This window comes from Orycteropus afer, unplaced genomic scaffold (assembly GCF_000298275.1).
Source record: "Orycteropus afer afer isolate SDZICR_OR568_19922 unplaced genomic scaffold, OryAfe1.0 scaffold00241, whole genome shotgun sequence".
NCBI classification, from domain to species: domain Eukaryota; kingdom Metazoa; phylum Chordata; class Mammalia; order Tubulidentata; family Orycteropodidae; genus Orycteropus; species Orycteropus afer.
In genome coordinates this window covers 3,374,310-3,400,855 of record NW_006921828.1, presented here as the reverse complement: position 1 = coordinate 3,400,855, position 26,546 = coordinate 3,374,310, and the positions used below count along the sequence as shown (strand labels likewise).

The following is a 26,546-nucleotide window of genomic DNA, read 5'->3' as shown; positions in this document are numbered from 1 at the left end:
GATTACTAATTAACTTCATGGTGGAATCTATTGGAGCAGCTGAGCAGCTGCTTTAGGGATGTGGTCAGCTTCCTGTATATAAGAAACAGCTTTGGGAATGGTCTCTAGCTTATGGCACGCTTGAACCCTGAATGTAGTCCTGTCGTTTTTCAGCCTGCCATGCTCTGCCAACTTTGGGAATTCCAGTGGACATGAATTAATGGCCTGCTGTGTGGTTTGATAACATCGGGACTGTGCCTTTTTGCTTGTCAGCCTCAGGAGCCAGCAGCTGTCTGAGTGAAGAGAAGCCTCACTGGGCTGGGAGCAGGCGGCAGAGCTAATAAAGCCCAAGGTTGAGGGGCCTTCAACCAGGCCCTAGCACCCAGCACTTTGAACTCGACTTGAAGCAGCCAAACTTTAAGAGAACAAACTCCCATTTGTTCAAGCCATCCCATTTATGGTATATTCTTACCAGAATGGCAGTGGGTAACCAAAACAGATTAAGTCATACCCGGGATTGGAAAGAGCTCAGAGGACTGATGTGTACAGTGGGCAGTGAGTTACATGTGGCGCTTGGCAACTTTCTGTCCATGGCTGAGCCACACAGTCTTATGTTCTGGCCTGTTGGGTGTTAGGTTTCAGATCTTCTCCAGGGCCGCTGTCTCAGGAGGCCGCCAGAGGGCGCTGTGGGTCCCCGGGCGCGCTGCGGCGGCGGCACGGCGTGGCCCCTCTCCCGGCGTCCCCCGCGTCCGCAGCGTTCCCGGCACCGCCCTGTCCCAGCCTCCTCTGCGGGTAAACAGACATGGCCGGCGAGGGAGAAGAGCAGGACGCTGCGCACAACATGGGGAACCACCTGCCGCTTTTACCTGGTAATTGCCCCGGCTGCTGCCTGCAGCAGGAGTGGAGCGAGGCCTGAGAGCCACGAGCAATGCGGCGGAGCTAGGAGGGCGGGGTGGGGGGTCGGCTGTGCGCGCTGGGACAGGAATGCCAAGGCCGTCAGGGCCCTGGGGGCCGCTCCTGGAGGAGGCACCTCGTCAAGCCCCTAATCTGCGACTTAGTCACGGCACATCGCTACCCTGCTCGGCTGCCCCGTCCTGTAGGCGAGGATGTTGGGGGAGTGGTCGCTCCCGGAGCAGGGACCCGGTCCTCTTCATCCTCCTGAGCTTGGCTCCAATAAATGCTCTGAAATGACAGGGACAGGGCCAGGTTATCAACCGTTACTTTCTGTGGACTTCCCTTTAACAAAGTGACAGCTGATATGTATTAAGCGTTTACCATAGGAAATGCTCTGTATTGAGCATTTTGCATGCATTTCTTGTTCAATCCTTTTCCACATCACCATTGTGACCCCGATTTGGTAGGTGAAAAATTGACCGTCAGATAAGTTAGGTGGCTCGATCAAGGTCACACAGCTGCAGAGCCTGGACTCCAATCCATATCTACCTGACACCATGGCCAGTGTCTCTTAATCACTCTACTGCCATGTTAGTAGTGATATATTTTGTTAGGCATGTAAATAAAGCATGTTTAACTAGAGATAAGTCTTAGGAATGTGATGATAAACTCAACTTTCTCTTTTATATACTGTGAAAATTTAAACCATGGTCTTGTTTTGGGATACTGATCAGGAATTCAAAAAGGCGTAGAATACTTGTACAAATTTTCCTTGTAAAGCTATAGACAAGACATGCTTTCTAAGAGATGCTCACCTAAACAGGAACTGTTAAGGAAGCCCCTTCACATATGCCAGCCAATGTGCAATATATTGTGTTGGTGATGAGACGTATGACACAAAGTGTGATGATGCTTAAGGAGGTTTTTAATCTAGATGTTGGTACCGAAAAAGATAACTGGCAGAAGGCAGTTGTGATTTAGGGCCAGCTAACCTATTGCCATAGAGTTGTTTCCGTCTCATAGCGACCTTCATAAGGTTTCCAGGGCAGTAAATCTTTACAGAAGTAGATTGCCCCGTCTTCCTTCCACAGAGTGGCTGGTGGGTTTGCACTGCAGTCATATGTCTTAGGCACTGTGCCACCAGAGCCCTCAAGATGACCAGATAAGTGAATGTTGTTGTGGTCCTTCAGAGGGTGGGAGTGTTGAGGGAGCAGAAGGATTGGTGGAAATCCTTGTGAGGGACATCTCAAGGCATCTAAATGCATATGATTTTAGTATTGTAATTTTCCATCAAGTTGATTCTGACTCATGAGGACTCCATGTGTGCAGAGTAGAACTGCACTCCATCAGGTTTTCAAGGCTGTGAACTTTCACAAGCAGATCACCAGGCCTATTTTCCAAGGTGCATCTGGGTGGGTTCAAACTGCTATCCTTTCTGCTCATAGTCAAGTACTTAACCATTTGTGCCGAGGAAACCTACATGCTTAGTATTGTTAGGTGCCATCAACTCAGTTCTGACTCACAGCGACAGAACGAAACACTGCGTGGCCCTGTGCAGTCCTCACAGTCATCGTTTTGAGCCCATTCTTGCAACTGCTGTGCCAATTCATCTCAGTGAGCATCTTACTCTTTTTTGCTGACTCTCTGCTTTACCAAGCACAGCATCCTTTTCCAGGGGCTGGTCCTTCCTAATAACATGAACGTATATGAGCCGAAGTCTCACCATCCTCACTTCTAAGGAGCGTGATGGCTGTACTTTGTTGAAGCCTGATTTATTCTTCTGGTAGACAATAGTATATTCCTTCCTATATTTGAACCCATTGCTGAAAAATAAAACTCGAGAGGGAAATTGGAATGAGGTTGGGTCTGTGTTGTTCTGGAACTTCCATCTTGCCAGTGGGGTTGTCAAGAAGCAGTTGCAGGTTTCAGCAGTTGCCTAAAAAGAGCTATGCTTTGTGGGGATTATTTGTCCACTGTGAGTAGCAGGGGTTGGAGAAGGAAGATACTGAATGCCTACTCATCATATAGGAGATATGTTTTCTATAAAAATAGACCATGGTCAGAGTCAGTGGTTGTTCTGAAGCCAGCATAGCTGAGTTGACATAAGCATAAGTGTGCCAGTCTTCAACTAAAGAGCTGAACGATTTTTTCAGATAAATCAGTTCTGCCGTTTACATGCCAAACTCAGTGTTTCAGCGAAGATGGTGAATAGAAGAGGGAGGCTGCTGCTGTTCTGTTGGCACTCACATGTTGCTCCTTCATGAGATGAGTCATCAGACTTTACCCTTGTAGCTCTGAAAAGTCAGTGTGTGTTTTCTTTTGGTAGGTGAAGTTCAGAAGTGAGAGAGCCAAAAGATTTTGATATAATCTTTTCCAAATCATAGGAGTTTTATTTGTAGAGAAACGGGATTGTCCATAAACCCTTTTAGAGTGAGTTGTTTTGTTTTGGTTTTTTGAGGAGTAATCCTCTTAAGTGCCAGGGAAATAGCTTAACATCTAGGATTCAAAGAATCTTGGCCAATTAAAACATTAATAGATAAATATTGCCAAGTATGGGGAAGTACGTTTTAGCTATGTTTTTAGGAGGAACGCTAATGGATAAGGAAATCATTTAAAGACTGGGAAGCCTTTTACATTAAAAGGCAGAACAATTACAATGACAGTTTTAAAGATATGAATTCTAGCCTTTGAGCCAATAGTTGATCTTTTAAATTCCCTTTAAAGAGTAGTAGAGCAATGAAGGGAGTCTTTCCCCCTGCACTGTGAAAGTTATGCTGTCAGGATTTAAAGACAGGGACTTACAATCAGAGTATTTTTCTTATTACTTTAGATATTTTTTTTTAACTCTAATGGTAGGAACTACTGAACATGTAAACACCGTGTTCTTGCAAAAATTATATAGAGTGTTAGATCTTTGACCCTTTGAATGTAAGTTGAAATACTTACATCCCTTCTCAACAAATCTTATAGCCAGGAATTCTTTGGAATGATGAAGCAGTTACCATACTGAAAAACATTTCTGTTTTCTATCTGGAATCTAGCTGGAAGTGGTGTTATTTAAATAATTATATGCACAAAGGAAAAATGACTATTTTGTAATGGCACTTTATTTAAACATTTGCTTGGGGCATTTGAAAATGTATGAGGTCAGGAATGAGATTCAGTCCATCTTGATGCTCAGTCTAGGCTAGTTTTTCAAACCTCAGCACTGGCATTTTGGGGCCAGATAATTCTTTGTTGTGGCGGCTCTCTTATGCATTGTAGGATGTTTAGTAGCGTTCCTGATCTCTGCTCACTAAATGCCAACAGGATCCCCCCAGTGGTGACAACCAGAAATGTCCCCAGACGTTGCCAAATGTTCCCTGGGAGGCAAAAATTGCACCTACTTGAGAACTACTGGTCTGGGCTAGGAAATTTACCCAGTGCTGGCATGAAAAGAATAGATTCCCACTTAATAGCACCTAGAGCATAGCTCTTTCTAACCTTAATAGCATAAGCAGAGTTTTGATTCATCATCCCTGTTGTGAGGAACATCTGATTTTTTAAGCAGACAAGCTTTGTTTTCATAATTTAAAAAATGTGTATAGATAAAGCCTTCTAAGAGATTTCTTTAAAAATGTTTTTATGTTTCATGCCAACTTTATTTTTTAAATCAAAATGACAAAGCAAAATATGTATGAAAATTATAAACATACCATTTTTAAATAGTAGAGTGACAGCCAGAGAATTAGTGTCATTGCAAAAATGCTCCAAAATTCTTTCTGCAAGGTTATAATGATACCTTGTTTCAATATTAAGTGGTTTTTTTTCTTCTGTAGGAATCTTTTAAACTTAAGAGTTTGAAAGAACCTTAGAAATTGTCTTGTTCAAGCCTGTCATTTTTCAGATGAGCAAACTGAGGTTTAATCAGGTGGATTGGACTTGCCTAAAGTATCAAAAGTAGTGGCAAAGAAGCAGAAACAAATGTCCCATATAGAAAAAGTTAAAATAATTTATATAGATAATCCCTTTTCAAGGAGGTCAAGCTTAACTCCTTACCCCTTAAGTGTGGGCTGTGCTTAGTGATTTGCTTCCAGAGTACAGTATAAAAAGGGGAAAAAGTAACTTTACAATGGTGAAACCTGATATATGCTACCTCAGCCAGGTGATCAAGGTTAAAATCAGCAGGGATAAGTCATGTTAATAGTCTGCACCCTTGATAGAATATGATGAGAATGGCACTTCATCTCTATGGTGATCTTTCCCAAAACACATAATGCTAGTGTAATCATGAGAAAAATATCACACAAATCCCAGTTGAGGGACGCTACAAAATACCTGACCTATACTTTTCAGAACTGTCAGGGTCATCAGAAACAAGGAAAGTCTGAGTCCCCAGCTCTGAGGAGGCCAAGGAGATAGAGGTAGTTAAGATTGTTTGTCAACTTGGCTGGGCTGTGATGTTGAGTGGCATGGAAACTGGGTGTAGTCCTTCCCTGTGATGAGATTGGATGTGGTGTAATCAACTGCATGGTGGAATCTGCTATGGGTTGTTGATCAGTGGAAGGGGAGGTTGCCTTCTGGGTGTGGCCTGCTTCCAGTATATATGGAGAAACTTTGGGAAAGGTCTCCAGGTTTTTGCACATTTTGGATCCTACATTTGGCTGAGTCTTCATCTCCAGTTCTTGAACTAGTAGTCTTCCTATATTGCCTGCTGCTCTTGGGTTTGTGCCATTTTACCTGCCAACCTTGGGTTTATCAGCCTCAGCAACCAGCAACTCTGTGAGTTATGCAAAGTCCCCAGTTCCAGTGGGCCTGGAACAAGAGGGAGAGCTGAAGCCCAAAGTCAAGGAGCCTTCACCCAGCCCCTACAAGCTGGTACTCTGCAGTCTGATTTCTACCCTCCTAAACTGTAAAAGAATACATTCCTGTTTGTTAAAGCCATCCATTTGTGGTATTTGTTACAGTAGCACTAGACAACTAAGACAGGAGATGTGACAACTAAATGCAATGTGGGATCCTAGATGGGGCCCTAGAACAGGAAAAGAACATTAGAAAAACTAAGGGAAATCCAAATAAAATGTAGAGTTTAGTTAATAGTAATCTACTAACACTGGTTCCTTAGTTGTCACAAATGTACCATAGCAGTATAAGATGTGAACTGTAGTGGAAAGTGGCTATGGGGTGTACAGGAACTTTGTACTGTCTTTGTAACTTTTCTGAAATCTAAAAGTACTCTAAAATCAACAACATTAAAATAACACGTTTTCTCAGGAGCCCGGGATCCTCATGAATGAACTTTATGCTTGAAAGAGAACAGCTTTGACATTTTCATGCATCTTTTTTTTTCTTAACAGCAGAGAGTGAGGAAGAAGATGAAATTGAGATGGAAGTTGAAGACCAGGATAGCAAAGAAGCTAGAAAACCAAACATCATAAATTTTGACACCAGTCTGCCAACATCACATACCGTATGTATTTTAGTATCACATCTAAATGTAATAGATGTAATACATTTAACTGTAGATAAAAATTCTTACAAATATATGATTGATTTTAGCATTATCGGCTGTTACCTCAGGAGCTCTGGTGGCACAGTGGTTAAGACATTCACCTGCTTACCAAAAGGCTGGCGTTTCAAACCCACCAGCAGCTCCAGAAGAAAGAAGAAAGATTTTCTGTAAAGATTTATAGCCTTGGAAGCCCTATGGGGCAGTTCTGCTTTGTCCTATAAAATCGCTATGAGTCGGAATTGACTCTATGGCAGTGGGTTTAATTTTTGCTTTGACTGTTACACCAGAAATTGTGGATGAGGAGGATATTTATATGTAGTAATGCTATGCCCGGGAGCTCTGGTAGCATAGTGGCTAAGACACTTGCCTGCTAACCAGACGGCTGGCGGTTCAAACCCACCAGCCACTCCTCGGAAACCCAAGGAGGGGTCGCTATGAGTCGGGGCCGACTCGATGGCACATAACAACAACAACAACAACAATGCTATGCCCTAGTATAACTCTGTGAGAAATTATTGCTATGCTTATGGTTTTGCTAATAATTGGTTTACTAAATTATTTCTTAACTCTTTTGTTACTAGTACTAGCAGGTACCAGGGTGTTAACACATTGACATTTTAGACTTGGGATTTGTTGTGATACTTGGACATAGAGATGAGTTTATCTTAATCAAAATAAATTATGTTCAACTTAAAAAATGCTCTTGAATGTGTGTGTTTGTGAGAGATTCTTGACAAAATGCTGGAAATGTTACTTCTAAGATTTAAAATTAGATATTTATGCGGTGTGCTTATGCAGTGAGTTTATCACTTAAATAAATATTTGTACCCTGTCGGTCTGTTAAGCTTTTTATTAATTTGATCTGTTGTATTTTTATTAATATCTCTAATGGCACTGTACATATGCTTGTTATTAAATAGTACCTGGGTGCTGACATGGAAGAATTTCATGGCAGGACATTGCATGATGATGACAGCTGTCAAGTGATTCCAGTTCTGCCACAGGTGATGATGATCTTGATTCCTGGGCAGACATTACCTCTTCAGCTTTTTAGCCCTCAAGAAGTCAGTATGGTGCGGAATTTAATTCAGAAAGATAGAACCTTTGCAGTTCTTGCATACAGGTAAAATTAATATTAGAGTGAATTTTTTAACACAGGCTTCTCATGTGTTGCCACATTAGAGGTCAATGTTGAACCTAGAGCCCACTATTCTGTCCAAGAGGTTAAGTAATAATACATGGTAAAGAATTTTGTTAATTAAAAGTTTGAAAGTATAATATGGAGATTTTGTTATTTTCATTACCATCTAAATCAGACATTTACCATCACACACCGTTGAACTTCTGGTACTTGAAAAATTTTTAATCATTACTATTTAATGTTAAACATTTCTACAATCTTATTTTTAGGAACTGTCTTTATTTAAAGAGAAAGAGCTTTTACGTTTTAATGTAAAGGATTAATTTTCCAAAAAAGAGTGGCTTGTTTGTTCTTCCTTAAAATTCACAAATTTTATCATTTCTGACCAGTGGTAAATTGAAACTGAATTTCAAATATCACATGGCTAATGGAGGAAATCAATGGTAGGGGTTGGAAATTAACTTAGGACATTCTAACCACCAGAAATGATCTCACAAGTAAAAGAATGTTTGGTTAGGGAGTCAGAGGTTGAATCCCTTTCAGTCTTTGATCATTTTCAGTGGTTAGATATCTGTTATTTTCCTTAGATGTTCTAAATGCACTTCCTGAAGCCTCGCTGTATATATAATCTCCCAGTGTGATTTAAAAATAAGTAACATGATAATAGCTTTGCAGTGAGGGCTGATTGTTACAAATGGTCCCCATCCCCCGTACTGTTGTTGCTGACGCTGCATATTGTAAAGTCAACTTTTCAAAACTTTTTCTTTTTAAAATTTACCTTTGAAGTAATACACAGGAAAGAGAAGCACAGTTTGGAACAACAGCTGAGATATATGCTTATCGAGAAGAACAGGATTTTGGAATTGAGATAGTGAAAGTGAAAGCGATTGGAAGACAAAGATTCAAAGTCCTTGAGCTAAGAACACAGTCAGATGGGTAAGAGATACCTTGTACCTTAAAGCTATATGAACAACTTACAGTGAAATGATTTCCCCCCCCATTACACCTTTTGCATTTTGTTAACTTTTAACTAGTGTTTCTCTTTCCCTTTGAAGGTATAGCCCAATGGCTTCCAACCTTGCTGTGCATCAAAATCACTTGAGAAGTTGTTAAAACTGTAGAAGCTTGAGTTCCAAGCTCTTCTTCCACCTCCAGAGAGTGATTTACTCTCCAGTGAGGCTACACAGTCTCTTTTAAAATGATTTCCAGGTGATTCTAATGCCCAGCCATGTTTGAGGTTAGTAATGTAACACAAACATGTAATATAAACATCAGTAATGTAAACCCAAAGAAGTATCAATTGGTACATTGCTTCTCTTCAGAGTGTAGGGAGTGGGGAGCCTGGGAGGCTTGAATTCTGTTGGCTCACCACACAGCTGGTGTTTGCAGCATTCCTATGATGTTTGGGAGTCATGCTGTTTATAGCTGCCAGCTGCTCCATTTATATTTCCATCTCTACTGCATATTTTTATATCACCCATACATGCCATTTACATAATAAGTGTTCAATAAATTCTTGTTGCTTCTAAACCGTGTAAACTTTAGAGATTCTCTAAGTACACCAGTAGTAGTAATTCATTTTGGCATGGCTGCCACGGTTGGGGTTTTTCACAAGTTCAAGGAATACTGTCATTTTTTTTAAATGTACCTTCCTTCATCCTCTTTAAAAAAAAAAAAAATAATAATGCATTTTTCTTGATTTTACGTGTTATTTCTTAAGGCAGTGATTCTCAGCTCTGGCACCTAAGATAGAGATTCTTGAGTTTCACCCCAGTCATAGTAAATTGGTCTCAGATTTATAGCCAGAGTTGAAAATCTCATTAGTCCTCTGTATTCTAACAGGTGATATCTTCTGAGTACATGGAAATTCAGAGTGAGTTAGGTTTTTCTTTTTTTTTTTTTTTTTTAATGGTTTTTTAAAAAAATAGAATGGGTGCTAAATGAGGGAAAGAACTATTGTCTGTTTTGTTCACATAGTGGGTACTTATAAATATTACTGAATTAATGAAATGATAGTTAGATCCAATAGCCTTTGGGAGCTAGAAAGAGTATATAGGAATGTAGAATAGGTTTGTCAGAGCCCTTGGGGGTTGTCTTTCCTTCCTGCTACTTCCCTAGAAAATTCATTGTGCTAATCTCTCACAGAATTTACCGCATTAAACTGTCATTATAGGACATATATCAGTTTCCCTTAATAGATAAACTGCTTGAGGACAATGGCTGGGACTTTATTTGCCATATTTTTAGGCAAATAACATGTTAACTTTTTTTTTTCAAACCACATAACCCCTTCACATGTTTCTTATCTGCGCTATGCACATCATATGCATCTGCGTGTTACTCACATGGGCTCTTTATTTGCAAAAAATACATATGTCTGCATTTAGGATAATTAAATGTTTCATGAATGATGGAAAGAATGGCATCTTAAGGGCTCTCTGTTGTGGTGAGTAGCAAGCTGTTTGCTACTGTGGGTTTTGCTAATACCTCCATATTTTAAGTACTTCCTATGCTCATGCTTATCAAATTTTGATTATCTGTGAATACTATTTTCCAGAAACCATAAACGAAAATTGACTTATGGAAAAGTATATTTCTCAGACTGTCTTGACATCAATGACTTTTGGTTGTGGAAAAACTATTTTGAACACAAGATGGCAGTAGACCATTAACTCTGAAAACAGGTCAAGGAATACACAAGGTTTGACTCTAGTAAAGATTATCAACTGGTAGGGCTGAAAAAAGGCTTGGAAAGGGCAGATTCTTTGTAGTATTCCATACATCCACTCTTAAGATCGCTTACAAAAGTGAGTCTGTCTTAACTTAAAAGTGCCCCCAAGAATGAGATTTCTGTGGCTGTCCATGTGGTACTTGTCTTATAACTATCTTCACTAGAAATGGTGAAATGAAGAAAACCTTGGAGATTAGTGTAGTCTCCTCTTTTTCTAAACAAGGAAAAACTATGTACTAGAGAGGTTACATAATTTACCTAGTCATATAGCCAGTAATCAACAAAGCCAGCTGGTTCTAGGTCCCCTGACCCTGATGTAGTGAGTGCTCTTTCTGCTGTTGCAGAATTCTTTGGTAGCTCCTTTGAAACTCAAGCTAGTTTCCTTTTCTTCAGTAAAGCAGTGCTAGATAATAGTATTTGTTTTTAACATAAATGATTCTTCATCTATGAAAAATACAGTGCTATCATCTTTTAATTTTATGTAAGTTAAAGAGTCTTCATTTCTTTGTTATCTCCTGAAGACATGGGAATTAAGGTTTGGTTTTTTTTTTAATCATTTTAAGACTTCAGAAATTCCTGAGTATTTCTTAGCATGTACAGAGGAGAAAGGGATTAATACCCTATGTGGAATTACAAGAAAAGTCCTCTTAACTATAATTGAGACCAGTAGTTGTTAGTCAAAAAGTTAGTTGAAGCTGGAAATAGTAATAATTTATATGTATGTATATATATATGTATATCTCTTTATACATTTTAAGTTAAAATATTTAATGTACGCTCACTCACTCATTTGATGGAGGGACAAAATTGTGTTTTTGAATTGGGTCTGCACATTGGAGTTGGCATTAGTCTTTTCTTGCATAAACCATCTTCATTGTGTATAATCGATAATTCACATTCAAAGTTTTTTGTTAAAGAGAGATCCTAAAGATAAACACAAAACAGAATTTTTTTTAGATTTTTGCAATTTTTTTTCCTGCTATTAAAGTTGTCTGAACTTGATTTGGCAGCCTTTTTTAATGGTTCAACTTAATGATCATTGAAGGAATTTTATTTTTGACTCATAGTTCATTGGTTTTTCTAATATTTATATAGATTATATAATCATAATCACAAAAACAACTGCTACAAACAGGATGGGAAGAAACAAACTAGCTTCTGTTAAGAATAAAACTCAGCTATGGAAAGAAGAACTAGTCCTGTGTGTGTGCTGTAGCTGCTGGGTATGTTTACCAGAGGTGACAGAGAGCACTGCTTAATCCTGCAAGGCAGTTCAGACAGCTTACATTGCAAAGGACCCAAGTAGTCCTAAGCTGGTGGCTCAATTCTCAGTCTTCATCCCAGTACCTTCAATATTAATGTTTTTATCATAATAAAATAAAATCATACATTCTAGGTGGGTAAACATTTCATTTGGTTACTGATAAACTTGAAGAATGAGATTTTTTTTAATTTCCATAGATTAGTATTTGTGTTCATGGGTCAGGTGAGAATTGAGATTTTGCTTGTTTTTAATGAGCTCTAATAATACCAGAACAGTTGAATTGATTTGTCTTTTTTAGTATTTTCCTATGGCTTGTAGATACAAATTTTCTAGTGTTTTTAAGGAGCTTGCCAGAAGGAAGTGGAGTTAGTGGAATGAATGTAATACTACCATTACATTAAGCCTACATATTTTCAGACACACTGAGCTGTTTTCATTTAATAAATAGAAACATAATTTAATTCATAACTTTGTAAGTCATGGCAGTGGTTGCTATTAAAGACCACTGTAGAAGTCTTTAAATATTATGAATAATGAAGCAGAGACTTTTGATATATTTGACCCTATCAATTTGGCAATTTTATTCCAGCATTTGAATGTACTGATAATACTCTACATTTCATAAGCTATTCTGGGGGCATAATGTGTCAAGCTCATAGATACAGTCTATTGGTATTCGTTCATGACAAGGTTTTGGCAATTAAAATATTCTCAAAAAGCCTATAGTTTAAATAATTTTTGTGTAAAAACAAAATAATAAGCATATTTCGAATTCTTGGCATATTCAAATTGATTTGAGGATGAGAAAAGAATTTACATAGAAATAAGTCCACCATGGGTAACCTTGCTGGTAATGTAAAAAATGGGTGGCATAGCTTCCAGCATCAAAGCACCACCATACAAGCCACCACAGTATGACAGACTGACAGACGAGTAGTGGATAGAAATGAAGGCTATATGTAATGCTCTTTCTAATACAATTTTAACTCATCCATGTAAATAGGCTCTTGAGTTTCTCTTCTGTTCTCTATCTGTACCTCAAGTTGGATGATTTATGAGATGGGATAGGTATGAGTCAGGGTTAAGGCATTGGGGAGGTAGGAGTGGTACAGTGTCTAAGAATTTACAGAAAACTTTAGAACTATCAATTTAGACAGTTGGTGTATTGATTTTTTAAAAAACTTCGTTTCATTTATATGCTCTGTGTATTTATCTGAAATGTAAAAATCTCTGTTATAATGACATTAAAACTCGGTACCTTAGGTTACCTTTGCTTTTAATTTTGGTATGATTCATGAAGTAGTGTTTTCTAAAGAGTTCATGTATCTTAACTTCCGCATTTGATGAATGTATTTTTTAAAAAAACTTTGAAAATCTTACTATTTAAGATTACTCTCATTTTTTGGAAAATTATAATTTGAGTTAGTATATCTTAAAAATGAACACACCATGCTTGGTTCTCTTTATTTTAGAATCCAGCAAGCTAAAGTGCAAATTCTTCCTGAATGTGTACTTCCTTCAACTATGTCTGCAGTTCAATTAGAATCACTCAATAAGTGCCAGATATTTCCTTCAAAACCTGTTTCATGGGAAGACCAGTATTCATACAAATGGTGGCAGAAATACCAGAAGGTGAGAATTAATTTTTTATAAACCTTCAAAAAATGAAGACAGCTTGATTTTTTTTGCTGTTTTTTGTTTAAGAGTGAAACACAAACAACTGTCCTGATTCATCCTCAGACACCTCCTGTGGCAGTACTCTGAGATCATAGCTAGCTAGAGCTTCTAAAAATTTAATAGGCAACTATTTACTTAAGAGTAATTTACAAACAGTAAAATTTCATACAAGTGTAAGGTGTTCTTGCTATTATATTTCTCAACTCTGTATTAATTTGTAGCATGAGATTTTTAATTCCACAGAAATCTCTTTCTAATTCAGACTTGAGCTCTTACACCACAAGCACATTACCTTAAAGAAGGTAGGATATGTTTGTGGTGGCACATAGTAGTATTAACGTATGTTTAATCTCTTCTAGAATCCTGAGAGAAAAGCTTTTCACTTATTTTTTGTAAAATGCTATTGACATCACAAAGATTGGGTTGGGATTTTGTTGTTGTTGTTAGTTGCCGTCAAGTTAGCACCAACTCATGGCAATCTTACGTATAACAGAATGAAATATTGCCTAGTCCCGTACCATCCTTAAAAGCTTTGGTATGTTTGAGCCCATTTTTCAGCCCCCGTGTCACTTCCCTCATTTTCACTAGCCCTCTGCTTTACCAACCGTGATGCACTTTTCTTTATGCAGCTTCTATATAAACACAATTAAGTGTTTTGGAATTCCCATTCTTTGAAATGTTATCCATAATTTGCTATGATCCACACAGTTGAATATCTCTGCATAGTCACTAAAACACTCGTAAACACCTTTCTGGTATTCCCATCTGACATTAGTAATGATATCCCTCCTTCCTCTCTTCTGAATCTGGCTTGAATTTCTGTCATTTCCCTGTTGATAAATGACTGCAGCCATTTTTATTGTCAGTTAAATTTTGCCAGCTTGTGATAGTGTGGGATAATTTCCACATTCCATTTGATCACCTTTCTTTAGCATAGACAACAGATAAGTATCTTTTCCAGTCAGTTGGCCAGGTAGCTATCTTCCAAATTTCCTGACATATATTAGTAAGCACTTTCAATGTTACTCATGTTTGTTGAAGCATCTCAGTTGGTATTCCATCAGCTTCTGTAGTCTTTTTTTTTTTGGCCCATGCTTTCAGTGCAGCTTGGACTTTTTCCTTCAGTGTCACTGCTGCTTAGTCATATGCTCCCTCCTAAAATGGCTGAATGTCAGACAGTTCTTTCTGGTGCGACGACTTTGTGTATTCCTGCCATCTTTTGATGTTCCCTTTATCATTGAATTTTCTGTCTGTAGAATCCTTCAGTATTGGAATTCGAGGCTTGAATTTTGTCTTCAGTTCTTTCGGCTTGAGAAACACTGATCATGTTCTTCCTTTTGGTCTTCTCACTCCAGGTCTTTGCACACTTCATTGTAAACACTTGACACTGGAATGCAGAAATTGGCTTAAGATTAGGTGCTCTTTAAAAATACTACTTGTTTTGGCATTCGTTCTTCTATCCTTTTGGCTAGATCATCCTTTTAGAAGAATGAAGCCTGTATATCAGTGAGCTGTATCTATTAGAGTTTGGTTAATGTTTATGATTTCTGCCAAAAGGAAAAGATTACTAGCTTCTAGTTTAGAATAAATTAATGTTTTGAGGTTTATGTACTAAAAATATATAAAGAAAACTTCCATTATAACCTTAAAAACCATGCATTCATCATCCCTTACTCTTTGTCAAGTAGAGTACCAAAAAAAAACCTAAACCCACTGCCATTGAGTCAGTTGTGACTCATAGCAACCCTCAATGGGTTTCCAGGGCTGTAAATCTTTATATAAGTAGATTGCCTCATCATCCTCCTGTGGAACAGCTGGTGAGTTTGGGCCACCAACCTTCTGGTTAACAGCCAAATGCTTTATCCACTACACCACCGGAGCTCCTTCAAGTAGAGTAATGAGAATTTTTAATTTTGGTGAAATATGGGTGTAGGATCCTGATGTGTGTAAATTAGTATAGATTATTCATAAGAGGGACTCCTTGAGTGGTACAAATGGTTAATGTTCTCACTTGCTAACTGAAAAGTTGGAGGTTTGAGTCCAAGCAAAGGCAAGTAAAGAGAAAATCCTGGTGATATGCTTCCAAAAACTCAGCCATAGAAAGCCTTGTGGCACACAGTAATTCTGTTCTGACACACATGGGGTTGCCATGAGTCATAAACAGCTCAATGGCACTGGTTTTATTCATGAGAGAGTCTCATACACTGATTAGTGTACCACCGTTTCGAACATTTTCAATGGTGGACTTCATCCAGTTTCCAGAGAGAACTTTGTGCAGGGTGTGGGTACTTTTTGGGCATCAGGCTCATAACTGTCTGTTTTGTTTGTAGATTTCTTGGTCCAGTTAGTCTGCATTTCAGTTGACCGTCTGTGACATGGTATATTCTGGGTTTTAATTACTGTTTCTAACAAGATTCTTGGGAGCTCTGGTGGTATAGTGCCTAAGATATTTGACTGCTAAAACAGAAGGCTGGCAATTCAAACCCACCAGCCCTACTCCTCAGAAGGAAGGTTGGGCAATCTTCTGTAGTGGTACCGCCTCAGAAACCCAAGGAAGATTGTAGTAAGAAAGCTATAATTAGAGCACTGACTAACAGACAACCTTGAAACTAATATTTTGAATGGTCTAACAGTGTTGAAACTGCCTTCAGTTTGCAGGCAGCTTTTGTATAGTTGTACAGTGCTTCTGCTGTCCAACTTTATTCACTTTAAACATACTTCCACCCTTATTTCTTTTAATAGTAGTACAGTGGAATATTTTGCTTCCAGGTTCATTTTATACATAACAATTGAAATAAATATGTTGAAAGCTCTATCAGAATATGGGCGAAGGAATGGGTGTGGAATTTATGAGCTAAAAGTGAAAATGACTTCTTATTTTCTGTCTTAGGTACACAAATTAATGTTAACTGTAAGTTTGTGTGAGTAGGGGATTATAGTACTTGTGCTACATTTTAAAAGATATTAAATATTTTTATTTATTTAATAGGTTTTCCATACCAAGCGTGATTGTTAAAAATTCTTAACTGTTTAAAAATCCTAAATTAACTCTTTGCAAAGTTGTAAGCATAGAGTGAAAGTGATTGTAGTTAATTGCTGACTGATCAGTTCTGTGTCCTGCCCCCAGGATCTTGCAGTTTTAAACCTGAACTTGAGTTTAGCAATTAAGACTGCTTTTTTAAAAATTTTTATTTGAATTACTGGTTAAATGTTTCCTATTATGTGTGTGGCTCACCTTAGCTTGTTCACATTGAGATTAGAATTAGCCCTTTGTACCTGGGTTGTCACTGGCTCATTAAGGGCAAAAAAAGAAGACTACGAAGACTGAGGAAGCACATAATGTCTGGCACCAGGTCCTCTCACCTTTCCCTACTCTCTTCCTTCTCAAGTTATTGTGGGCTTTCAGACATTAGCCTTCAGTTGTTTTCACATTCAGAGTTGCCAAGAACTACACCAAACCAAAAACAAAATCCATTGCCATCGAGTCAATTCCGACTCATAGCAGCCCCATAGGACAGAGTTCGACTACTTCATAAGGTTTCCAAGGCTATAACCTTTATGGAAGTAGATTTCCTCATCTTCTTCCCACAGAGTGGCTGGTGGGTTTGAGCTATAGACCTTTTGGTTAGCAGCCTAATACCTTAACCACTGTGCCACCAGAGCCCCTTCAAGGGCTAAAATGCAAAGGAGTAAGAGAAGCATAAAAAGTTTTAGGAGAGATGAATGCCTTTATCACATGTATTTTTCAGATGGTCTAAAGGGTTCCCTCGTTTAAACTTTGAATACAGTTTCTCAGGTTCTGAAATAGTTCATTAGGCCAAGAAAAACTGCTAGCCTATCTGTTTCGGCTCCAGGTGACTTACAGATTCTGCTCTACTTCAAAAAGACCACTTAGAGCCACTCTGTGAGCATTAAGAAGTGAAAGAGATGGCAGGTACCACAGGCAAGGCTCCATATGTAGTTGGTCTCTGAGACCACCTCAGTGGGTTTTTGGTTTGCTTACCTTTAGCTGGATAGTAACTTACCACGGGACTGGAGTATGTAGTACTTGTTTGACTTTAGGCAGATCTAGAATTCATTCCACTTCTCTCTTCAGAGTTTACTCATATCTCTATCAGTATCCCACCATGATTGGAAGCAGCATAATTATATGTTCTGTCTCCTGTCTAACAAGAATTAAGGTGGAGTTGTGAACAAAGATGAACCTTTTTGCGCATAAAGTATTGTGCAGTCAGTGATGGCAAACACTGATCTCCAGGTGGCTATATGGGTGGACAGGCTGAATGATCAGATATGTCTGTGCAGGGGGGAGTGTGCCCATGACCATGTATAGGGTTGGCAGACAATGTTTCTACAAGTGTATTTGTATGTTCTGTAAGAACATCCAGGTATATAGTAGAACTGACAAGGGACATGGTTATTCTCACTTGGCCACAACCAGCTAGCTGGAGGGAGCAAGTAGTTGGACCTGTGGGCTCAGGACCATGGTCACAGGGGACATCAAGTTCATTTGGCATAACATACTACACAAAAACATTGTTCCACATCCTCCTTTGGCAAGTAGCGACCAGGATCTTAAAAGCTGCAAGCAGCCATCTAGATGCAGTGATGGTCTCTCCTTGTCAGAGCAAAGAAGAATGAAGAAAACCAAAGACACATGGAAACAGTCCAAGGGACTGGTACACCATGTGATCCTCAGCTTATATGATAATGGTAGCCAGGCACCATCTAGTTCTTCTGGTCTCATGGTCAGCCACTCTGAGGAAGATCTATGTAGCAGAGTTCCTAGATAGAGTAGGAGAACAAAGTGGAACAAAACTCAAAAATCATAAAAAGAAAAGGACCAGGTCTGCTGGTCTGGTAGAGCCTGGTGAAACCCCTGAGACTATGGCCCCTAGCTGCCCATCAGATCTGGAATTGAACCCACTCTTGTGGCATCCAGTCAAACAAAAGGCATATAAGCTGAACGTTTATATGAAGTAGATACACTCCTTGGAGAGATCAGTCATGGGAGAATGCAAGGACTGTGAATGCACACGAGGGGAAGGTGTACATGGCAGGGAAGGATACAGGGAAGAGGTAACTGCAGGGAGGAAGTGGGAGGGGAGCTGTTGCATTGTGGGGAAATTGCAGTCAGTGTCATGATACAAAGTGTATGTGAACTGCTTTGTGGAAAATGAATTTGCTCTGTAAACTTTCACCCAAATCACAATAAGAATGTGAGATGCTTCAGTAAGTCTAAGCTGACCCAGGGGCTAGTCAGGTTGCCACACACTTTGCCGGCAAAAATGATACTAAAAGTGTCCAGGTGTGTAATCTTCTTGAGAGGTATTCACTTAATCTTGAAACTATGCATAGATTTCTCTTAACATCTGAAAAATAAACAACCCAAAGAGCATAAAATAAAATTATTTCAGTTTCCAGAAATATTCCTATATGATGTTTCATCCTGATGAGATCATTAGAGAAGATTCAGTATGTGTTCTTCATGATTAAAGAGTCAGGCTACTATAGTCACAAACACTCTTCCACAACGCTGTTCCATCTAGAGCCCTTCTTTATTCTTGATTTGGTCTTTGAAACTCATTTTCCTTGCTTTCTTTTCCAGTCACAATGACTTTTTGTAGTCATTGGCTTTGCTGGTAGGAAAGAAGTGAGGACATTTTTTACCCTATTTGGAGTATGAGTTCAGTGTTTCTAGTTATATTCTGCTTGTCAGGATTATCTACTTGTCCGTTTATAAAGCTCGTATGGAAGGTTGGGCAATCTACTTCTGTAGTGATACTGCCTCAGAAACCCAAGGAGGGGTCTCTATGAGTTGGATCTGACTCGAGGGCAGTGAGTTTGAGTTTATATGTTAATCAGAAAAGAGTTGAGTGTGAAATGTAAACAGTAATCAAATGTGGAAACAAAGTGATTGGTGCTCATCTCTTTAGCCATGTTTAACTTAAAAGCCATGGTTGCTCCTGCTTATAACTGAGCACTTGTTGAGAATGGCAGAGACCTCAAATGTGGGCTTGTAGGTTAGTTTTAAGTCATCTTCCAGCATTTATGTAGATAAAAATAAATAGTACTAGTGCATTTTTGTTTCTTATGCAAAAGTATACATACTGTCTTGGACCTTATTCTCTCTTAATGGTGTATTTCATAGGAGATTCTCCGGTATCAGTTTATGGAGCGCTGTTTCATTCTTTTTAAAGCTGCGTAGTATTGTTGTAGACACAGTCATTCATGAAACCAGTCCTGTATTGGTGGCAGACTTGCGCTAAATAATGTGTTCAAGTGACCTTTCATATGCTTAGATCTATATGATAAATTTCAAGGATTGTTGGGTGACAGGATAAGTGCATTTGTGATGCTGACAGATAAAGGAGGTTGTACCTGGTGGCACTTCCATTATCAGTGTTCCACCATGACCTCACAGCATGATACCAAACTTGACTTTTGCTGATTTGGTAAGTGAAAAATGGTATCTTTTTAGAGCTTTAATTTTAATGTCTATGAATATAAGTGAGGTTTATTAGCATTTTGTGCTTAAGAGCAATATGTATTTCCCTTTCTGTGAAGCATCTGTTCATACTGTTTTCCTATTGACTTGTTGATTTTTAGGAGTTTTTTATACATTAGGAAGCTTATCCCTTTGTCTGTAATTAATGAGGTCCAGACATTTTCTCTAGTTTGTCATTTGTCATTTTGGCATGATTTGTCATGCAGAAGTCTTATTTTTTTTATGTAGTTGAATTTGTCTTTTTTAATGCTCAAGGTTCTGAGTCATAGTTAAAAATTACTTCTTTATGCAAAGGATTGCTTCCATGTTTTCTTTTTATGTTATTTATGATTTAATTATTTTTACATTTAAACCTTTGGTCCATTTGCAGTTTGTACTAGTATATGGTTGCTGTCGTTAGGTGCCATTGAGTTGCTTCCAACTTTTAACAACCCTGTATACACCAGAACGAAAAACCACCCAGTCTGTACTGTCCTCACAGTTGTTTGCTATGCTTGAGCTCATTGTTGCAGCCACCATGTTTATCCATCTTGTTGAGGGTCTTCCTCTTTTTCACTGACCCTCTACTTTACTAAGTCTAATATCCTCCAGGGAATGGTCTCTTCTGAGAACATGGCCAAAGTGTTAAGAGGTGAAGTCTTGCTGTCCTCATTTCTAAGACACACTTGGCTGTACTTCCAAGACAGACTATGTTTGTTCTTCTGATAGTCCATGGCATAGTATTTTTTGTCAACACCATAATACAGAGGCATCAGTTTCTTCTTCCTTATTCATTGTCCAGCTTTCACATGCATATGAGGCGATCGAAAATACCATGGCTTGGGTCAGGCACACCTTGGTCTTCAAAGTGACATCTTTGTTCTTTAACACGTTAAAGAAGTCTTTTGCAGCAGATTTGCCCAGTGCAGTATGTTGTTTGACTTCTTGACTTACTTAGATGGCCACTGATTGGGGATCTAAGTGAAATTAAGTCATAGTATATAGTACAAAGTATGAATTCAGTGTTTACTTTTTTCCAGATGGCTGCCATTGTCTCATTTCCTGAAAAGTCCTTTTCTCCTACTGATTTGAGGTGCCATTTTTATCATAGACCAAATACATTTCTATTTTTCATCTTTTTTGTGCTGTGTTGGTCTGTCCGTTTATGCACCATCCTCACCATACTGTTTTATCTGTTGACAGTTTGTAATTGTGAAGATGAAAATATAGCTGGGAATTCTTAATGCCTTCCCCCCCCCAAGGCTTTCATAGTTACTGTTGTTTATTAGCTTTCATATAAACTTTAGAATCTGTTTTTGCCTTGTTCCAGAATAATAATATTAAGAGCAATGACAACATTTATTGTCTGTTTTTAAATTTACAAAGGAGAATCTTAACAACTTGGACAGAATACCGATTGCTCTGATGTACATCTTACATATGTATTTATGTGTGTCCCATTTAGCTTATAAGCCCCTCAGGAACAGGAAAGAGCTTATTCTTCTATTCCAGTTCTTATCACCAAGTAGGGATTGGTAAATAAAAGCAGGAAGTAAAATCTGGTAGCTCTTGAAATTTGGATAAATTATCTTTACCTTTTACATTGCTCAGTCTGACAGGATTTTTAACACAGTAAATGACTACCTTTGCTCACTATATAATGCGAAATCAAAAGTAATGGTATGCCAGTTGTATTTCACCTTTACATTACTCTTCTAATTTCATTGTACTTCAAAGACCCATTTAAATAAAGTTTCGTTTTCTTTTTTTTTTTAATGTTCTATTTTGTCGGGAGACAGAGCTGAAGCCATAGTTTTGAGAATGTGATGGATTACTTGTAACAGAGTGATTTTAAGGGTCTGTTGTATGCCTGCTTGTGGTAGTAAATTCTCTCACCAGACCAGAGAAAAGTTTAAGTGCCTAAAAGTTTTTGGCCAACATTAAAATTTCCTCACAGAACAACCCTTTTTATGAAGTAAATCATGGTGCATATACCAAAAGAATCCCCATAAACTGCTTGTGCAGTATTACCCATGTGTAAGACAGGAACCTTTCTATGGTGGTAGATAAGAAGCTAAATGAGGCTCTTAAATTTGAGGATGTTGAGGTGGCTTAAATTTTAGCAGTTGCTCTGTAAAAGTTAGCTAATGTGTTCGGTTATACTTCTCTACAGTTCATGTTTTTGACTGTATAACCCAAAAACTGAAACACACTGCCATTGAGAGTCAATTCCAACTCACGGTGCTCGTTAGGACAGAGTAGAACTGCCCTATAGTGTTTCCAAGGCTGTAAATCTATACGGGGGAGCTCTGGTGGCGTTGTGCACTTAGGCATGTGACTGCTAACCAGAAGGCTAGTAGTTCAAACCCACCAGCCACTCCTTGGATGGAAGGTTGGGCAGTTTACTTCCGTAGTAATACTGCCTTGGAGAGCCAAGGAGGGGTCGCTATGAGTCAGGTCTAACACCATGGCAGTGGGTATATCTATACGGCAACAGACTGCCTTATCTTTCTCCCACAGAGTGGCTAGTGGGTTCACACTGCACACCTTTTGGTTAGCAGCTGAATGCATTTAACCACTCGACTATATAGAGCACATCACAAATGTGAAGCATAAGTAATTGATTTGTTAATAAAACTTAGGGAATCTGTCAGGATGATTCACGTATTTTAAGAGGCTTTCTCATTTGAAGAAAAAAAAAAAGTGGGAAACTGAGACACATGAGATTGTAGCTTATTCACATAGGTGGTGGCAGAGTGAATTAACCCAGCCCATTGCTCTCAATATACCAGCACACCATAGTCTGTTCTCTTTATATTGTCATTGGAAGTAATGTTATTTGCACATTAATACATTTAATGGGGGGGTTTCTCTTTCTTGGACATTGGCACCCCAAAAAACATTACAGGCTTTTTGTCCTATAAAAGTGATCATCCTGATGTGTAAAGTATATATTAATGGCTAAATTAGTGTGTTAATCAACCAAAGCAGAACCCTCTATTGAGTCTTTAACATTTTGTAGTTTTAAGAGTATATACCTTGGAAAGTAAGTTTCTCTCCACTAAAATGTAAGCTCCCCAGGGCAATGATTTTAGTCTTTTCTTGTTGCTGTTTTAGTCACTGGTATACCACAAATGCATAAAAATAATGCCTGACATATAATAGGAACTCAAAAAATTGATGTTGAATGAATGACAGAGTCAGAACCCCTATATGCAAATCTTGGCAAATCCCCATTTGTTAGCTGTGTGACCTCGGGCAAGTTAAACTCTTTCCCCGTGCCTCTGTTTTCTTACCTTTAAAATAGGGGTAATCAAACTAAACAAACCCACTGCCATCGAATCAATTCTGACTCGTAGCAACCCCCATTGGGTTTCCAAGGTTGTAAATCTTTACAGAAGTAGATTGCTTCATCATCTTCCAGCAGAGCCAGAGTGCCTATGGGTTTGAACCATCAACCTTCTGGTTAGCAGCCAAATAAATGCCCTATGTACTGCGCCACCAACATTATAGGACTGTTGTAAGATAGTAAAGTACTTGGTAGTTGGCACAATATTAATGGTTGCTGTGGCTGGTACTGAATATTCAGTTGCCTGATGGGTTGTTAGCATTTTATATTTTTTGTGATTGGTCTGTGACAAAAATCCTTGTTACTCTTGATGTAGAAAGGAAGTAAAGGAGAATTATTAGAGAGTACCATGAGGATCATATAGTCTCACTCCTTTGGGCTTCAATCACTACCTTAGCATGTACTCTGAGGCCATCTCAGGTTATCTTTAGGTACCCCAAAAAATAAGAATTACAGGTATTCATCAGATATTGTGGGTTTGGTTTTAGACTTCCACAATAAAAAGAGTATCATAAAAAGCAAGTCATGGATTTTTTAGTTTCCCACTGTATAGAAAAGTTACATTTACTCTATCCTGCAGCATAGTGTGCAACAGGATTACGAAAAAGCTTGAAATACTGTTAAGAACTATGAAAATGTGACACAAAGTGAGCATATGCTGTTGGAAAAATGATGCTAGTAGACTTGCTTGACACAGGTTTGCCTTTAATTTGGAGGCGGGGGCAGGGAGGTGTATGTGCAAAGTCCAGTAAAGCGAAGCACCGTATAACAAGGTGTGCCTATAGTATATTGAGCCATAAATCCTCATTAAACAATTCAGAGATGTGAGTTTAAGTCCATGCACCTTTCAGAACAAGTTTATCTTCTTTCATGTAGTGGTTCCTAAAATATTTGAAAACAACTCTCACATCCCCTTGACAGCTCCAAACCAAGCAGCTCTTGTGTTTACTAAGCCACTTTAGCATCCCTTGACTCTGAAAGTTGCCATTGCTAACCATCTCACAGTAGGGTAGCATTATTGTCTCTTATTGTTGATTCTAGACTTGTGATATAGCTAGAATAAGATTGGGAGGGGAGTTCGGTCGCACTTTGGTTGGTTCATCACCATCACTTAAGTCCCTCAAGTCTTTTTTTTTAATGTGTGCCAGGTACACGTTTCTCCATTTTATACCTGTTCATTTGCTCTTTCAGGTGCAAGAGTAGGAGCTTCCTTTTCTGTTAAATTTTGCTTTTATTGTTTCAGTCTTTTGAGGTTCTTTTTGATATACCCATAACTCACTGCCATCAAGTCATTTGTGATTCATAGTAACCATAGGACAGTATAGAAACCATAGGGTTTCCTGGGCTGTAATCCTTACAGGAGAAGATCTTCAGGTCTTGTCTGCCACATTGGGGCTAGTGGTTTTGAACTGCTGACTTTTCGGTTAGCAGCCAGCACTTTAGCCACAGTGCCACCAGGGCTCCATTCTTTTTGGTCTACTTGATTCCTTTTCCTTCCCAGTTTCACGTCATGCCCTGTGTCAAACAATTAGCAGTTTATTTACCATGAAATTACCTTTGTAGATAAATGTAGGTTTTTTTGTTTTTGGAAAATTGTAATCATTTTTTTTGTTTTAAAGGTTTAATATGCCTAATTCTTTTATCATTTACAGAACATTCTCTAGTAAAAACACAGTATGTTTATTAACTATTGATAGATGTTTAGGGTGTTTTCAAGTTGTTGCTATTAATAATACTGCTGCAGTATATCCTTTCAGTTTTATTTTTGTGCCCGGTAGAACTTTTATTCTCTTTCAGAATTTTCGGCTTGCACATTTATTCTTCCTGGTGAACTTTAGATTCTAGTTTCTCTGCCAATCTCATTGGTATTGCTTTGGATGTATGCTTTGTGGGCTGTTATCTTAACAATATTAGTTCTTCCCATCAAATAATGAAATTCTTCAAATATTTAAGTATAATGCACATTTTTATATGGATCTAGCATGCTTCTGTTTGGATCCCAGAATAAAACAAGTGAAAGAGATGTATAAGGGTTTTCTATTTTCTCTGAGTTTTATGAAATGGGGAACTTCATTATGAAATCTCAAACCAAAACCAAACCTACCATCATCAAGTTGATTCTGACTCATAGTGACCAAACAGGACAGAATAGAACTGTCCTGTAGGGTTTCTAAGACTGTAAGTCTTTATGGAAGCAGACTCCCTCATCTGTCTTACGTGGAGTGGCTAGTGGGTTTGAACTGCTGACCTTTTGGTTAGCAGCTGAATGCCTTAACCACTGAATCATCAGAGCTCCTCGTTAAGTCTGAAGTAGATGGTAATTTTATTCTTCGTGGAATTGTCTCTTATGACTGCCTCTGTGGTGATTTAATAGAGACCCATTTAAAGTTTTTACTGAAAGACAGTGTGGCTGTATTTTAAGGTTTTCGCTGTAGAGACTGGACAATTACTAGTTTAAATGTAAATACCATAGTAGAAGTATGATGATTAGTAATTCTTCAAGTTCATCTTTTCTTAAGTTGTCCTTAGCATTGAAATGGAATTCATTTCTAATATTTGAACTTTTTCAGTATGAATAAGGATATAAATATGTAATTTGAAGGATATTAAAAAGCATCATTGTTCAACTTGATACACATCTATTGTGGGATTAACAAAACTGTATGTTTTCAAAATCTTCTCCTAAAGTAGAAATATTTTTTAAATGTTGCTTTTTCCACTGTAAGAGAAGTTTTATTCTGTTGGATTCTGTTGGTTCTTAAGTGACTTTTTCTGTTTTCAGAGAAAGTTTCATTGTGCAAATCTGACTTCATGGCCTCACTGGCTGTATTCCTTATATGATGCTGTAAGTAACCAATTTTGTGTATCTAGGGTAGTCATGTCATGATTAAGGATTGTTAGAACAAAACATGCGCTTTCATGCTCAGTAGTGTTCCACCCACCCCCCACCCCCCAGAACTAATGGCATTAGCTACATTAGCATTTTGTTAAGAGTATAAAGGGGCAGGAATCAGAAATTTTGCTGGGTAGACTTTGCGTCGAAAGAATTTTTAGTTTTTTACACACGTTTCTGGTGGCTTCAATTTAAGGGTAAGGTATCATGAGACTTGTAAGGGTTTACTAAACAGCCCATTTGAAACTTGGAGGTGGAAAGTGCTTAACCTTTAGAAAATTAAATAAACCTAATAATACGGTTGGGCGTTTTTCTGACCAAGTGTGATTACTTAGGTCTCCTGGTCACTATTTAGTGTGCTCATTGATGTATCCATGAGTGTTTTTGCTCCTCAGAGTTTAATGCTAGGCATTGTTGCATCTTACAAACTCAGTAAAAGAGACAGTCTCCTGGAGTAAACAATCTGGGTTTTGGACACCCAGAATGAATTCAGAGCCTGATTCTATCACTTACTCTATAATTGGACACAAATTACTTCTCGAAGTATCTATAAAGGAGGGTTAATACTGCACTTGGCACATAGTAGGCATTCAGCTTTTTCAGTATGAATTAAGGATATAAATGGTAGTCATTTCTTCTA

The 26,546-nt window shown here is 38.3% G+C and overlaps 1 protein-coding gene across 1 annotated transcript in view; it reads left to right on the top strand.

Moving 5' to 3' along the window:
- The first annotated feature begins 781 nt into the window (after positions 1 to 781).
- CRBN (cereblon) overlaps positions 782 to 26,546 on the top strand; it is a 29,351-nt gene continuing 3,586 nt past the window's right edge. Inside the window, exons 1-6 of the mRNA XM_007949172.2 lie at positions 782 to 848; positions 6,210 to 6,322; positions 7,285 to 7,487; positions 8,292 to 8,441; positions 12,973 to 13,132; positions 25,796 to 25,858. Of these exons, the coding sequence (XP_007947363.1) occupies positions 782 to 848; positions 6,210 to 6,322; positions 7,285 to 7,487; positions 8,292 to 8,441; positions 12,973 to 13,132; positions 25,796 to 25,858 (756 nt within the window). The remainder of the gene's footprint in view (positions 849 to 6,209; positions 6,323 to 7,284; positions 7,488 to 8,291; positions 8,442 to 12,972; positions 13,133 to 25,795; positions 25,859 to 26,546) is intronic.